The 16,567-nt window shown below is 44.5% G+C and overlaps 1 protein-coding gene across 2 annotated transcripts; it reads right to left on the reverse strand.

Moving 5' to 3' along the window:
• Positions 1 to 2,242: 2,242 nt before the first annotated feature.
• On the reverse strand, positions 2,243 to 14,104 carry LOC120103098 (palmitoyl-protein thioesterase 1-like). 2 transcript variants are annotated; one of them, XM_087551779.1, is made up of 5 exons: positions 13,929 to 14,104; positions 6,485 to 6,582; positions 5,696 to 5,811; positions 4,589 to 4,660; positions 2,243 to 2,498 (listed from the first exon to the last, which is right to left on the reverse strand). In XM_087551779.1, exons 1-5 carry the CDS (start codon positions 14,059 to 14,061, stop codon positions 2,435 to 2,437), a joined length of 483 nt encoding a protein of 160 aa, XP_087407905.1. In that variant the 5' UTR covers positions 14,062 to 14,104; the 3' UTR covers positions 2,243 to 2,434. The 2 variants fall into 2 exon arrangements, with proteins under 2 accessions (XP_087407905.1, XP_087407903.1); XM_087551777.1 differs by having other exon boundaries at positions 4,589 to 4,663.
• Positions 14,105 to 16,567: the final 2,463 nt, after the last annotated feature.

Below are 16,567 nucleotides of genomic sequence, written 5' to 3' on the forward strand. Positions count from 1 at the left end.
GTCTGATAGGATGCATGGGATTATTTCTATCTTTCTATATCTGTTGAGGTCTGTTTTGTGCCTGATTATATGGTCAATTTTGGAGAAAGTACCATGAGGTGGTGAGAAGAAAGTATATCCTTTTGTTTTCAGATAGAATGTTCTATAAATATCTGTTAAGTCCATTTGGTTTAGATTCCCTTTTCTAACTCTTGTATTCTCTTGTTGATGTTTATATATTTAGCTCCTGTTCTCTTTCCTAGGTTTTGCATTTTCAGGGTTGCCACCATTTGTATTTCATTTATTGCTTATAGTTCTTTGACAACTTTGTTCAATTCCTTAACCTGTTTGATTGTATTTTCCTATATTTCTTAGAGGAATTTATTTGTTTCCTTTTTAAGAGAGTCTGTTTACCCATGTTTTCCTGTATTTCTTTCAGTGAGTTATTTATATCCTCTTTAAAGGACTCTATTATCTTCCTGAGATAGAATTTAAGATCAGCATTTTGGTTTTCAGTTGTGTTAATGTGTCCAGGATTGTTGTGGTGGGAGAATTGGGTTTTAATGGTGTCAAAATATATTGGCTTCAGTTGTTTATGGTGTTGTGCTTGCCTCTTGCCATCAGATTATCTCTGGTGTTAACTAGCCTGGGAGTCTCTGTCTAGAGCCTGCCTCCTGTGTATCTGGGTTTCTGCAGCTCTCCTGGGAGGCCTGTGGTCTGACTTTAGCAGACTTCCTGGGGGTGGGGGGGCATCAGACTATGGGGTCTTCAGAAGAGCAGACAAGCTGATGGTCTGCACAGGCAGAAGGCACAGCCTTGAAAGTGGGTGGAGTTCTTGCAGAAGGTGGAGTGTAGAGTGGAGATGTGTCCCAAGTCTGCTGGATTCCTTGGGGTTCCCAGGTGTTACAGTTATTTGGGAGGGTTTCTTACATGTGGCCCTAGCTATAGCAGACTTTCTGGGGGACCTTTGGACTGTGGGTCCAAAGAATAGACACAATGGTGGTTAACCAATAGTTTTAAATCGAGTAGGAAGGTCTACATAGCATCATATAGTCTGCTTGAGGATCTTTTTGTTGGGGGCAACAACTTATTGGGGGACCAATATTTACTATCCGAATATATAGCAGAGCCAGACCGACCTACTATAAGCCAGAACAAACAACTTGACGTAGATGAAAATCAAATCTCCCTTTGCCAGTTCCAACAGAAGGTAGAGTTTTGTCTTCCTTCCTCGGAGCCTTTTCTTCTAATTATAGCATGGTGCTGAAGACCTTGTTGCCTCTGTGGACCCAACCTAATGTCTCACATGGACACACACTGAAATGAAAATGCTTAGAGGTTAAGACAGCTGCAGCTAAGCACTATGTCCTGACTTCAATACCAGAAATGAGAAGCCCGGATGGGTGAGAAATTAGTTAAGGCATCTGTTAAAGGATGAGGCTTCCCTAGCCATTACCAGAGATTGGCAATCCTCAAGTGTTGAGCATGGAGCAGAAGAGGAAGTCCCAAAGCAGTCTTCCAGACAGAAGACACTCATCACCTCACAGGTCACATGATGGCCTCGTATTGGATATATGACTGGAAGTCTTGAAAGACCTTTTTTTCTGGAGCCAATTAGGGGAAGAAAACTGTGGGGGAGTAAGGAGGATAGGAAAAGGAGGGAAGGAGGAATAAAGGGAGGTAGGGAGTAAGGGACAGAGAGAAAAGAGGAAGGCCGATGGATTAATTAGGGGGCAGTGGGGGCTGGAGAGATGGCTCAGTGGTTAAGAGCACTGACTGCTCTTCCAGAGGACCTGAGTTCAAATCCCAGCAACCACAAGGTGGCTCACAACCATCTGTAATGAGATCTGACGCCCTCTTCTGGTGTGTCTGAAGACAGCTACAGTGTACTTACATATAATAAATAAACAAATCTTAAAAAAAATTAGGGGGCAGTGGAAGGAACAAGCCCAATAAATGTCTGGAATGTTACCCATGCCAGGACCCAGCAGTCTGGAGGAACAGGTACTTAGCCCCAGGTATTCTGTAATCCTCTATCCAGGCAGCTGACAGAGGAAGACTGTGTAGGAGAAAGTAGGGGAGGTTCAGAGACAGGGTGGAACTAATTCAAGACACCTCAGGCATTTTCCAAATAGTAGCTGGGGATACTCCACTGCTGCTCATGCCCCCTGGCTTGCAAGAGGGTCCCCTGCTCCAAGAATATGTTCTGGAGTTGACTACCGTGTTAAGAAATCATGTGGAAAAAGAAATCAGGAGACTGGACTCAAAATGCAGGCAGGTTTATTTCAGAGACTCTGAGAAGAGCTCACACTAAGCAAGCATAAGAACCTTTCCCAAGCTAGGAAGAGGAAAGAAGGGAGGGGCTATGTGCACCAGCAGGACTTTTGCAGTAGATTGTGTCACAAGATTTCAAAGTGGGTACAGAGCACTGCTGTGTTCACAGTTTTTGCACAAGTCATGAGTTTGTCTTCTGACCATTTGCTGGAGTTTGATACACCTGGAGAAATCGCTTAAAGCCACTGCAAGAGCAATTAAAGATTATTAGCTACTGAGCCATCTCTCCATCCCACCCGCTCCCCAACCTTGAACCTCAGCCCTTAGGGTGTTTTGGGGGGGGAAGACAGAAGGCCTCATTATGTATTTCTGGCTGTCTTGGAAATCACTCTGTAGACCAGGCTGTACTCAAACTCTAAGACTTATCTGCATCCCAAATATTAGAATTAAAGAGACATATCATTACATCCAGTTTGACTGATTATTGGTCAAACTCTTAAAACAGGGTGTACAATCAATAGACTATTTCTAAACCCAAGTTGGGTTCTTGGTTTTGTTTTTTGACCAACTCTTTTTTGTATCCCAGGCTAGCCTCAAATTCATTTTGTAGCCAACTTGATTCTGAACTTCAGATCCTACTGCCCGCTCCATCTCCTGAGTGCTGAGAGTAAAGTCATGTGCCACCACAGCCAGATTAAATGCTTCTTCTCTCTAATAAACAAATATGTATGGATCACAATATGGGACTTTGCTTTGAAATCTTTTGACCCTGGGAAAGTAGGTGGGAGAAATGGGATCAGATTAAGTGTGAACATGTCAGGTCACATGTGCAGAGGTCAGAAACAACTCTCTAGAGGGTAAGAACAAAGATATCTATTCTATTGTTCAATGCTTGTGCGTATATTTATAATTTTCTTATAATAAATGTTGAAGTAAACAAAATTAATGTATATACCGAAAACTTCTAAGTGCATGAGGCCTGTTGTCATCTTAAATCAGACATGCATTTTCAATGACCTGACATACAGCTCTACTTGTTTACCATCTCAATGAGTGTGCTTACAAATGAATGCTACCTCCTGTCCTCTCATACCACAGTCTAACTGCCTGCCTAAACAAATGAACATACGCACCCTCTGCTCCTCCCCAGTGACTCCCTGTCTCTTCAAATGACAATGCGATTCAGCCAGTTGCTCATACTGATAACTTAGTAGTCATCCTTGACTCCTCTATTTTTCCTATCATATTCTATCAACAAACACATCCTGACTCTGACCCTTTCTCATCAGCCTTCCCTGTCATTCTACCCTGAACTGTTACAAAAGTCTTCTCAGTGGTCTCCTTGATTCTGTCCTTGTCTCGTCCACAAGCATCCAGAGGAGTTCATTTAAGATCATCACCCAGGGTGTGTAGATGGTACAGCAGGGAAAGACATCTGCTGCCAAGACAGACAACCTGGCTTCACTCCTTGAGTACCATATGGAAGAAAGACAGAACTGACTCCCTAAATCGTCCTCTCACCTTCCCAAGCACACAACACTATGTATGTGACAACACACAATAAATACATAAATGTCATGAAAATCAATTTTAGGAGGTGGTGATATGGCTTAGGTTAGTGTGCACTGCTCTTTCAGAAGACCCAAGTTAGGATCCCAACACGCATATCAGTTGGTACACAGATGCCTGTCCTCCAGCTTCAGGGAATCTGACACCTTCTTCTGGTCTCCCTGGCACCTGCAGCACATGTACATACACTGTTCATATACTACCTACCACATGGTTGGAACCTTCTTACTTCCCTGAAATCCTGTAAATTAATTTGGAGAGATGGCCACCTGGTGGTTTTCCTGTGACACGGAGCTTTACAGTCCCAGGAAACTTCCTACTTCCTCCTTAGTGATGTTAGTTTGTGCGGTTGACTAGTGCACACATCAAACGACTAATGTTTTTCTTTAAATGAGTGGGTGCTAGATATGAGCACACATATTTATAATCCTGGCACTTGGAAGGCTAAGGCAGGAGTGTTGCTAGATTCTGAGGCCAGATTGGGATACAAAGCAAGACTTGATCTCAATTAGAAAACAGACAATCAAAATATCAGGTGGGTGCAGGTTATAGAACTAAGCCATGGGGACAAAGAAGGGAAAGGTGGTGCTGCTGAGAAGCTCAGCAGTTGAGAGCTCAGGTTCTCAAGTCAGTTTAGTCCCACAGGCCTTCAGTTTCATTCCTGGAACTGACGTGGCAGCTAACAGCTGTTCTCTTAGACATGCCTCAGGAACAACACCCATATTCAGAAAGTAATAAAAAATTTTTTTTCAAAAGCAGACGTTACCTTAAAATTCTCCTAGCAGAAACTGAGATCACATCTCTCATGACAGGGATTGGGCATCTCTGAGCCAGCAACCTTCTGGAACAGTCAAAGTTGCCTGTCAGCTCGGACGCTCAGATTAGAATGTTACCTTCTGTCACTTTACAGATTAAGCTGCTTTTAATACACCATAGGTACCCAAACCGTAGAATTGCAGGATATTCCTCCCCTAATGCTGAATACAAGTCTTATTCCATAGCAAATAAAACAAGAGAGGCTGGGTTATGGCTCAGTCAGTGAGGTGCTTGTTATGCAGTCATAAGGAACTGGGCCTGGATTACATGCTCCACTTTAAAAATAAAAATTAAAAATCCAGGCACAATAGCAACCTGGTAATATTAAGACTTCAGAGGTAGAGACAGGGGGTTGGTCTCTGGGGATCATTTATCAGTCAGTCTAGTTCAGTAGTCCACTCCAGGTTCATGGAGAGACATTCTTTATCACCCTCCTCTACTGTCCAGCAAGCACAGTAAGTAAATAAATAGTTTAAAATATTAAAGTAAAGTAGAAGGCTGGACAGATGGCTCAGTGGTAAAGAGGATTGTATGCTCTCGCGGAGGACTCAAGTCCAGTGACTCGCAACCATAGTGGATGGATAGCTAGCAGTCAACTGAGACTCCATCTGGAGGTGATCTGATGCCCTCCTCTGGCCTCTGTGAGCACTGCATTGACATGTGCCCATGCCAACTCCCCATCCCCAAAACACATACACACACAATAAATAAACAACAAAAAAAAAATCTTCGAAAAATTTAAAGTACAAAGCAATTGAAGAAGACACTGAACATTGACCTCTGACCTCCACACTCATGCTAACACGTGTGCACAGAGTGGGGGTGGGGGAGAGAGAGAGAGAGAGAGAGAGAGAGAGAGAGAGAGAGAACACACAGATACACACACAAGCACAAAAACAAAAAAAAATTAAGCTCCACGAAGCTTTTTACAGGAACATCTTAAGGGTAACTTCTTTGCATTGGTATGGGGGATCTCTACATAATTACAGTCAATGTATGTGAATAGAAGAAACAGTGATTTCTCGAAAGTCTTATCATGTAAAAGAAGGATACTTACAGGAACTTGAGACTCTTGGAGAATGCAACAGCAATGTAGCCCTCCTGCAGTCTAGGATCCTGAGCAAGAATCTGACACACTTCGGAACTGGCATCCAGGACCTTGTTCTCCACATCCTAAATAAAGGAGCAGTGAGAAAGGAAAGGATGGGACTGTTAATAACTGGATCTTCTCTCAGAGGACACTAACTTAAGTTGTTTGGGGGGGTTGGAATGGGAATGTCCCCCCTAGGCTGAGGTATTTAACATGTTAACATGTGGTTCTCAGTTGGCGGTGCCTTCTGGGGATGTTATGGGGAGGTTCAGCCTTGCTGAAAGAAATAGATCACTGCGGTGGAGTTTAGGGGTTCACAGTCTTGTCTCACTTCCTGTTTGCTCTCCTGTTTTGTGCTTACAATCGAAACTCTTCTCTCTCACTCTCTCACATTCTGCCACACCTTTCTGCCAGGGTGAACTCTTATCCCTTTGGAGCCATAAACCCCTAGAAACTCGATAGAGGTTGCTTTTCATTGTGGTGTTTTTATCACAGCAACAGAAAAGTCACTCATACAGGCTGATACCCTCATCTGTCCATTAGAGTTCATGAGCATGATGGCACATGCCTGCCATCCCAACACTCGGGAGGCTGGGGCAGAGAGATAAAGAACCAGGCCAACCTGAGCTATAGAGAAAAACCTTGCATTACAAAACAAAATAAAACAAATCCAGTGGGGATCTGTTTTGCAAGGTGGAGCTTTCAAATAGCACTGTCTGCCAAAGCCCTCAGCAAACCCCACAGCTGACATCTTACCTTCATCATAGTCTTCCCAATCTCCATCGGCAGGACATAAATTCCAGGAACTGCCTTTTCAACAATCTTTTTAAAGACATTCATGCTTATGGTGTTTTCTAGCCAACAAAATCAATAATAGATACACATGAATCAAAACATCACTTTTCAAAGATTTATTTAACTTACTATTTTTTGGTGTATAGGTATTTTTCCTACTTGTATATCTGTGCACCCCTGTGTGCAGTAACCACAGAGGCTAGAAGAAGATTTCAGGTCCTCAGGAACTAGAGTCACCGTTGTAAGTTGCCATGTGAGTGCTGACACCTGAAGCCAGGACCTCTTGTCTCCTAACCATTGAGCTGTATCTATCCAGCCAAGAAAACAGCAATTTCTAAAATCTGACATTGCAATATAATATAAAAGAAAGAGATGTTAATTTAGTATTGACATACTGAAGAAATATTAAAAGTCCTTGATTCTTGTAATTAAACCACTGTTTCTATAAGAGCATGAACTTTGTATGCCCAATAAAAGATCTGGAGTTCATAACACACATCCATCGGCCTGCAGTCACCTGAGCAGAGTGTCTGAGGCCACATTCCTTGTGGGACAGCATGCACAATGCAAAGTACAAGTGCGTGCTGCTCAGAATGAAGGCTGCAGTGGAGTGGGAGATATGCACACTACCAGGACAATTTCGTCCACTTCACCCTTGAATTTGAATTAATGTTTGTCCACTGTGTGTTCAGAATACTATTGCCACGTTTTTCTCAAGCTCCACAATCAGTTCCATGATCCACCATGCAATGTGGCTGGAACCCTAGTGGATGAGGCTACCCTCCAGACTAAATGACAGCATTGTGAAACATAAATCTGAGATCAATGTCCAAAAGATATAAAAATACTTACAATATAGCAAGAAAACAGTATAATTAAGAAATGATGTATAAGTGTGTGTGTGTGTGTGTGTGTGTGTGTGTGTGTGTGTGTGTGGTAGTGGTGGTAGGTAGGTAGGTAGGTAGGTAGAATGAAGAGATGCTTAAGTAGTTAATAGTATGTATTGCCTCTTCAGAGAACTTACTCCCCAACACTAAGGTCAGGTGACACCCAACCACCTGTAACTCAGACTCTTGAGGTTCAACTATGTCTTCTAGCCTCTATGGGTACATGCACACAAATACATACACATAAATTAATTTTTTAATTTTTTTAATTTTTATTTTATGTGTGGGAATGTTTTGCCTTCAGTTATTTATGTGCACTCCCTGAATGCCTGGTGCCTGAAGAGTTAAGGAGGGGACACTGAATCCTCTGGAGCTTAAGGTACAAGTCATTATGAGCTCCCATGTGAGTGCTAAGATCCCAGCCTGGGCTCTGTGCAAGAGCATCTAATACACTTAAATACTCAGCCATCTCTCTAGATCCAGGAGAAGAAAGCAACCACAAGGGGAGAGTGAGGGATGACCAGGGGAGGGAGAGGGAATGGGTGTGGGGGGGAGAGGGGAATATGCTCTGGTATTGGGTGGGGGGGAAAGTACTGAAGCCATGAGTGCCAGCAGAAAGAATGGAAACAGGCAACCTTGGGAGGAAGGAGGTTGGAAAGACCCTCTAGAATATACCAGAGACCTGGGAAGTAAGAGACTCTCAGGACTCAAAGGGGGGACACCCTAGATGAAAAGCCGTACAGTGAGGAGAGGGAACTTATTGAATCTACCTCCAGCAGAAAGACAGGGCATCAAGTGAGGGATGGGGTTTCTATCCCACAGCCAAAACTCTGGCCCATAATTCTTCCTGTCTGAAGGAAATGCAGGGATGGAAATGGAGAAGAGCCTGAAGAAAGATCCTGAGAAGGTCCAGCGACAGGTCCAAAATGGGTTCCAGATCAAGGGGAAACCCCAAGACCTGACACCATTACTGAGGCTATAGGGCACTCACAAAAAGGGACCTACAATGACTGCCCTCCAAAAGACCCAACAAGCAGCTGAAAGAGTAGGATGCAAATATGTGCACCCAACCAATGAACAGAAGCGGCTGACCCCTCTGGTTGAATTAGGGAAAAACTGGAGGAAGCTAAAGAGGAGGGCAACCCCTATAGGAGGATGAGCAGTCTCAATTATCCTGGAACCTCTGAGATCTCTTAGACACTGGATCACCAACCAGGCAGCACGCACCAGCTGAGATGAGGCCTCCAACACATACACAGCAGAGGACTCCCAGGTCTGGATTCAGTCAGAGAAGATGCACCTAACCCTCAAGAGACTGAAGGCCCCAGAAAGTTTAGAGGTCTGGTGGGATGGGTGGGGTGGGGACATCTTTGTGGAGAAGGCAAGTGGGGTTGGGGGAGGAGGTATGGGTTGTGGAACCCTCAGGGAGGACCGAGAGGGGAATAAAATTTAGAGTGTAAAAAGAAAGAAAGAAAGAAAGAAAGAAAGAAAGAAAGAAAGAAAGAAAGAAAGAAAGAAAGAAAGAAACAACCAAACAAATAAATAGAGAAATAGAAAAAAATTAATGCAATCTTGCATAGTGATGGGTGCCTGTATTCCAACCTTCTGAAAACAGAGGCAGGGAAGTCTCTGTGAAGTCAAGGCCAACCTGGTTCTCCATATCTAGTTCCAGGCCAAGCAGGGCTAGATTGTGAGACCCTGCCTATAAATAAATAAATAAATAAATAAATAAATAAATAAATAAATAAGTCTAAAGAAATGGTTCATCAGTTAAAAGCAATGATTGTTCTTTCCAGCACGGACATGGTGGGTCACAGTTATCTGTAACTTCAGTTCCAGGGCATCTATCACCCTCCTCTGGTATCTGTGGGCATTGCATGCACGTGGTGCACAGACATAAATGCAGACAAAACACTCATACACACAAAACAATAAAATTAGTAAACCTCAATATAACATCGAAATTAATAAAGAAACTTATTTTTAAAATGGGAAATGAAAAAAGAGATACGTCTGCGAGAAAGTAAACAAAGTCCAGCAGCACCATTGGTCTTTACTGAAGTGCAAGGTAAAACACAAAGTTCTGACTCATACACAGACAGGCTTTGAGGACATGGAGAAATAGGAACACTTGTGCCCTGTTGGTGGACAAGTAGCAATGCCACCCCTGTGGGAAAGTATGGCAGTGCATGAAAAAAAAATAAGCATGAATTTATCAGATGACTTCATAATTCCACTCCTAACTTTATACTCAAGAAAAATGAAAACATTTGCCCACATGAAACCCGACACGAATGCTTGCAGTGGTATTCTTGGTAATTGCAGAAGGTTAAAAAAACAACCAAAGTCTGTTACTGGATAAATAACCTGTTGTGCTTTCATACAATGGAATACAAGTCCACGTAAACAGGAATAAGTACTGGGAGATGCTAAAACCTGGAAGGCTCTCAAAGCATGTTCTTTAAAATAAACCTATACAACAGTTATAAATTATGTAACCTCTTTTATCTGCTGTGTCCAGAATAAGACCCCACAAGCATAAAAGATACCCTGGGGGTTATCAGAAATGAGAGGAGAGGGAAGGAAACAACTTGAATCATAAGACAGTCTTCCTGACAAGTCCTGAAACCAGAGAGAAGTTCTCGATGCCTCAGCTTGTGAACAGGCTCAATGCCCCATTCTGTACACTGAAAACAGTGAACCTGGTAGAACATGAATTTCTCCTCAACAATAACAGACAAAAGAACACTTCTTGCTCGGCTCTGTCTTTCGGGCTCTAACAAGCTTCGGAAGGTCACATGGGGCAGGAGAGTAGCCCACTGATAGAGTACTTGCCTAGCACGTACCAAGCCCTGGGTAGGACCTCAGCACTGTATAACCTACACAGGAGGTACACACATATGGTCCCACACTTGGAAGTCAAAGGGAAGAGGATTACAAGTTCAGTTCAGGCTATTCTCCACTACTTAGCAAATTAAAACAAAAGAAAACAAGAAAAAGGGAGCAGGTAGGGTGACACAAATCTGTAACATCATCACTGGGCACTGAAGCAGGAGGATTATCAGGACCAGGATGAGGTACATGAAGTGCCTGAGGCACACATAAGCAAAGGCTAGAAATGAAAAACAAAATCCCTTGCTTTTCGGATCCAGCCAGAATGACCGTGACACTTAACAAACAACTAGAGCTTAAAGAGCCTCCCACCCAAATGTCCAGCCTCATGGAGCTCAAATGCTATTACATGAGTCACTGCTTAACATATAGTGAGCTGCCCACTCTGTCTGCTCAAAAAGCACACAAAATGCAAAACGAAGCAAGGCCAGATAACTTCCCTTAACTGTGTTACATGTGCCTCACTCCTACTGGGATGTGGATCTCTCTAAGAACCAGCCTCCTGTGCTTCTGTCCACAGTGTGAATTCTTCTGCCCCTGCACAAGGAGCTGGCCATTCCCAGCACAGCACGACCTCATGAGTTCTGGAGAGGGCAGCGTCTATCGCACATCCTCTTTGAGCCTGGCTCTAGTAACTGGGGTCTGAAGCAACCTTGCCAGAGCTGTCCACTTCGCTGACTCTCTGTGGTTTTCTTTAACCCACTCAAAAAATATCAGGCTCGAACTGTTCTGTTACAATGGACACTAGTCTTCACATGGCTAATTCCAATGATCAGTTCGTAGACTGATCTATGGACTACCTATCTATAACTGACCTATGGACATGTGGTTTCCTTTTATGGTGATGGTGTGATTTTTGTTGTTTTGTTGCTGTTGTTGTTACTTATTGAGGTGGGGTATCATTCAAGTCTGTGCAGGAACTCGCAAGAGTCTCTCTCACTAGTGACTAGATAATCCACCCTGGCCTTGAACTTGCACGAATCTACCTTCCTCCACGTCCCCAGTCCTGTGACAGTAGGTGTGAACCATCGCACTTGGCTTGTTTCCTCCTTCAGGGAACATTTTCTTCAGTAGCTTCCAGGACACTGAGCTCTCCTGACCTCCCTCCACCCCTCAGGAAGTTCCCTCACTGTCTCGGTCCTGAGCTGTTTCTTGGTTGGTCACTCCTCGTCCAGAAGCTGAGGTGTCCTTATTCCTGGCACATTCACTCCTGGGATGATTTCACCCCATGACAGGGCTTTAAGTCAGCCAGAGGCCAGTGGATCTGAACTGAATTCCCCACCTGTGCAAACACCTCTGTAGATTGTCCAGTTGTGTGAAAAGGGAATCAGGTTGATTCATAAACTGGGTGTGCCATCACATGCCTACATCCCAGCACTCCAGAGGTGGGACAAAGGGATCCTGTGGTCACATCAGACTGGACTATACATCAGTGAGCCTGGTTTTAGGACAAAGTGCCCCTCCCCCAGAAAATAAAATGATCTGGTCATAGTGGTACACTTTGTTTAACCCCACAACTTGGAAAACAGAAGAGGATCAGACGTCCAAGGTTACCTTTAGAACCCTGGACTAGTGGCTCCTGTAATGCTAGCACTTAGAAGGAGGAGACAAGAGGATCACTGGGGATTTGAGGCTAGCCTGGACTACATAGTGAGCTCCAAGATAGCCTAGGCTACACAGTGATACCCTGTCTTAAAATGAAATAACAAATTCAAATAAAATAGACAGAAAAAGGAAAAAAAGACATTCTTGGCTGTATATCAAGGACAACCTGTGCTACGTAACACACTATCTACAGAAATCAAGTTAACCAAGCATAGTAGCATGCGATTCTAGACCCAACTCTTGGGAGGTAGGAGTGCAAGGGAATCCTTGGCTACAAAGAAAATTCTAGGTTACCACAGGCTATGTGGGATTAAGAAGGTAAGAGGCAAGGCTGGCATGGTGCTACAGTGGGTAAAGACTTGTGCTGCCAACCATAATCGGCCTGAGTTCAATCCCTGGGACCCACATGTGAGAAGGAAAGAATTGACTCCCCAGAGAGGTCCTCCGATCTCTACATGTGCTGATCTGTGTGTGTGTGTGCGCGCACGCATACACACAGACACACACACACACACACACACACGCGCGCGCGCGTGTGCACAGTACATTTACAATCTATTCTCAACACAGCAGCTACCACAGAAATGAGGACACTGTGAGAAGACAGACAGGTTCTCATGCCTATAATTCATAAGTCCTGATTCTACATCACCTCTCTCCTCTCTTGCTGCAGTTCCTGGAAGGTGCCTGACTCTGATCCGTCTTCACCTGTCACAGGAAGAAAGAAAAAGCAACGGACCAGCTACAGAGATAAAGCCAGGGAGTCTCCAGGACAAACAGGCCACTGAGCTGAATCTTACACTGGGAATCTTTCTTCAAGAAATGAATCTTCACAGCTAACAAATCTGCGCCCATCAAGAAACATGAGAAAATGCCTGTTGTTCCTGTCGACAAGCATCAGAACTCCCTGTGATCTCAGCTGACTGTCCCACTATCCCTTCCTTTCTAATGACAACTTCTCCCAGAGCTCACAGTCACAGCTTTTGTTTAGGTGACCACTGGAAGGGTCTGCATGGCCACCTAGTGTCACAAATGAACAATCCTTATATTTTATTTTAACCATATAAGAGAGTGTCTCCTCATGTAGCTATGGCCGACCTGGAATTCAACGTGTAGATCAGGCAGGTCTCAATTTTACAGAGACCATCCTGTCTCTGACTTCTTTGTGATAGGGAATTACTTTCCTAAACTAGCCTCTATAAGCTGGATACCACAATGGGCTTAGAACCGTTCTTTATAAATGTAAAGTAGGCACATGCTGCTACCCATCACCTCACAAGTCCCTAGTTCAATTCCAAGTCCTTACACTCGTCTTTAAGGCCCCAGCACATGTGTCCGCCCTCCTTCCCTTGCTCCCTCTGCTCCTGCTACACTGATCTGCACACTGATACAAGCTCAGGGCCTTTACATCTGCTGCTCCTTTGACCACACATCCATATGGCATCTTCCCTCATTCACATCAGCTCTGCTTAGTTCACTATGGGTGAATCCTGTCCTAGCCTTGCTTTGTAGAAGCACAAGCTCACACCTCAGGCTCTATCTTCTTCCTGGCGTTATGGCTGTTTTCACTGCACCTATGGCCATTTGACGTTTCCCGTTTCTTTATAATATGTTTACCCCATTGGAAAGTATGTTCCAGAAAAGGTGGGGGGGGATTCAGTCTGCTTCAGGCTCAGGTGTAGCAGATGCTGTGAGGTAACTCTATGAAGGCCATGCAGGTGCCTGGTAGATCTCTATTCAGACGGAATGAAAGCCTGGGTGTGCTGCCCAGCTCTGCAGAGACAGGCCGGCCTGACTGTGAGATGCTGCAACTGCTAGGATTTTAACAAAGATTTGCATGAGCCCGAAGCTGTGCATAATTCTCCCTGAGTTTCACCAGAGACACCTAATTGCATTTCCAGCAGTGCAGAGAAGCCCCCAAATCCCAAATCATGACCCTTCCAGCTTTGGCTTCACAGATGTGAATCCACAACAGAAAGGAAGAAGGCCACCTGCCCTGTGACCATCTACTCCTCACTCACCTATCTCACTCCAGATCACCAAAGGTAGTGGGCCTGATTCTGAATCAGGGTCCTGAAGCCCCAGCTCCTGGGCATCACAGCACCAGGACAGAAGGCAGACAAAGAGGAGCCACAGGGATCGAGGTAACACCATCTTAGCTCAGTGACACCAACAAGTGCTTGTGTCCCTGGCTGGCAATCAGGGTGCCTTGCAGCGACCCAGGTGACCACACCCCTGCAGGGCGGGTTCCATGAGCATTCCCTGCAGCAAAGCCAATGTGACAGGTATTTATTTTGTGCTTACAATGGACAGGAGGGTGCTCTTCTGTCCTTTAGGGACTCTTATACAATGCTTCCACTTTATATATAATGACATCAATGTGACTTTTTAGGATCCTCAAGGAACTGAAGTGTGCCTCTTTCTCCAGGCTGTGTCTTAGCAGATAAGAACTATCTGAATGATATTTGCTCTTAGTTATTTTGTACCCCTCCAAACAGAAGAACTAAAATTTTGCCCAGGACACATGCCCCTTTCATCCAAAGCAATCCTGAGTAAAAGGGACGCTACACTGCATCATTTGAAATCTTCCTTAGAAACAGCTCCTGGCACTCTACTCCAATCATATATCGTCCGTTCCTCTACATGCCTGGTGTGGCCCTGGATGGGACAGAGTGACAGGACCCCAGTGTGAGCCTCCATGAGTACTCGTCAATGGCTGCTCTGGGCAAAAGGCTTGTCTGTGTAATTGTGTACAGGTTTTCTGGACCCACTAACAGTGGAAGACTCTTTCCTTCTGAGAAATAACTTCCCTGTTAATGTTAATGACTCCATGATAATTACAAACAGCACAAGTTGAGGGGTTGAGGCTGTGGCTATGTCTCAGTAAAATGGTGAGGGCGCAACCTTCAGGACAGTCCTTAAGACTATGAAAAAGAACTCTAAAAGCCTAAGTTTAAAAATATATAATTTCTCAACTATGCAAAAATTAAGAATGCAATATAAATTTTATGAGAGTTTTACAAATCTAAAGGAACAAAAGCAGCTGCACTGTGAGCCAACTCATTAGAAAATTGCTAGGATTCCAGGACTAAGCCACTACCCAAAGACTATACATGGACTGACCCTGGGCTCCAACCTCATAGGTAGCAAAGAATAGCCTAGTAAGAGCACCAGTGGAAGGGGAAGCCCTTGGTCCTGCCAAGACTGAACCCCCAGTGAACGTAATTGTTGGGGGGAGGGTGGTATTGGGGGGGGAGGACTGGGAGGGGAACACCCATATAGAAGGGTTAGGGGGATGTTGTCCTGGAAACCGGGAAGGGGAATAACAATCGAAACGTAAATAAGAAATACTCAAGTTAATAAAGATGGGGGGGGAAAAGAAAGAAAATTGCTAGGAAGGAGATAAAGAGACTTAGGGAGTGGTGACCTCAGGAGACACCATCCAGCTAAAGATTTTTGTTTATGTTTCCAATGGCAGGTAGATTCCTGAGTTCAGAGCCAGCCTAAGACAGAGTAAGGTTAGGCCCAGGCAAGGTGGAAATGGTAATTTCAAGACAGGGTCCCACCCAACTACCTTATTGTTAGTGCTTACAAAAGTCAACAGAACTCTGAATTCTTTTGTAACATTAAGAAAAAAATATATGCTTGCTGTCTCCTAAAAATCAAAGGGCTGAGGTTATGGGATGCTGATTCATAAGATAATCAAAAGAAAAACCTGGAGTAAATGACTGGATTGATATATAAAGTAAAAGAATGGACCTGGGTTCGGCAGGAGATGAGCTATCCAAAAAATTTTTAAGATAAAAAGAGAGAGTCGTTAATCCCGGCCCACAGCTCCCTGCTCCCAAACCCCATGGGAGAGAGAATTCATCGCCCAGACAGGTGGGCACTCCTGAGACTGCAGGGCAGGAGAGACCTCCAGTACTGCCCACCCTTGCCCACATCCCTGGCCCAAGAGGAAACTGTATAGGGCCTCTGGGAAAAGGAAGATAGGGTCACTCAAGCTGCAGAAACATGGTCCAGACTTCGACCAGACCTGGAGGGACCCAGTCAAACAGCCTCCTGCACCCAAATCCCATGGGAGGGAGAGCTAGACCTTCAGAGGGGCAGACACGCCTGAGAAATCAGAGAAGTCTACTCTCTGCCCACATATCTCACTCTAGAGGAAAACACCTAGCGCCATCTGGGACCCCTGTGCAAAGGGGTCCCAAGAGAAGGCTGTGCAGCCCTTCTGGTTGCTGCCTTCACAGAGAGCTGAAACCCAACTCCAAGGAGTGACTTCAGGCCCGAGACCAGAGGTAAGGCCAACTTTTCTGCTCCAAGTGACCTGCCTGGTGGATTCAGGACACACACCCACAGGAACAGCTGAAGACCAGTAGACAGGAAAGACTACACGCCTAGAAGCAGAGCACTCTAGGCTGAAAGAAAACAGGAAAACAGGTCTATAGCACTCCTGACACACAGGCCTATAGAACGGTCTAGCCACTGTCAGAAATAGAAGAACAAGGTAACTTCAGAGACAACCTGATGACAAGAAGCAAGTGCAGGAAACCAAGCAACAGAAACCAAGACTACATGGCATCATCGGAGGCCAATTCTCCCACCAAAGCAAACACTGAATATCCAAACACACCAGAAAACCAAGATCTAGATTTAAAAA

This window comes from Rattus norvegicus, chromosome 5 (genome assembly GCF_021556685.1).
Source record: "Rattus norvegicus strain SHRSP/BbbUtx chromosome 5, alternate assembly SHRSP_T2T, whole genome shotgun sequence".
Taxonomy (NCBI): Eukaryota; Metazoa; Chordata; class Mammalia; order Rodentia; family Muridae; genus Rattus; species Rattus norvegicus.

Bases quoted from the DNA above. Each gene is read 5' to 3' on its own strand.
- LOC120103098 (XM_087551777.1), bottom strand. From the start codon at position 14,061: ATGGTGTTACCTCGATCCCTGTGGCTCCTCTTTGTCTGCCTTCTGTCC. The intron at 5,812-6,484 runs GTAAGATGTCAG...TCCTTTATTTAG, and splicing joins TTGGGAAGACTATGATGAAG to GATGTGGAGAACAAGGTCCT. The intron at 2,499-4,588 runs GTAACGTCTGCT...TTGCTCTTGCAG, and splicing joins TCTGCTAGGAGAATTTTAAG to TGGCTTTAAGCGATTTCTCC.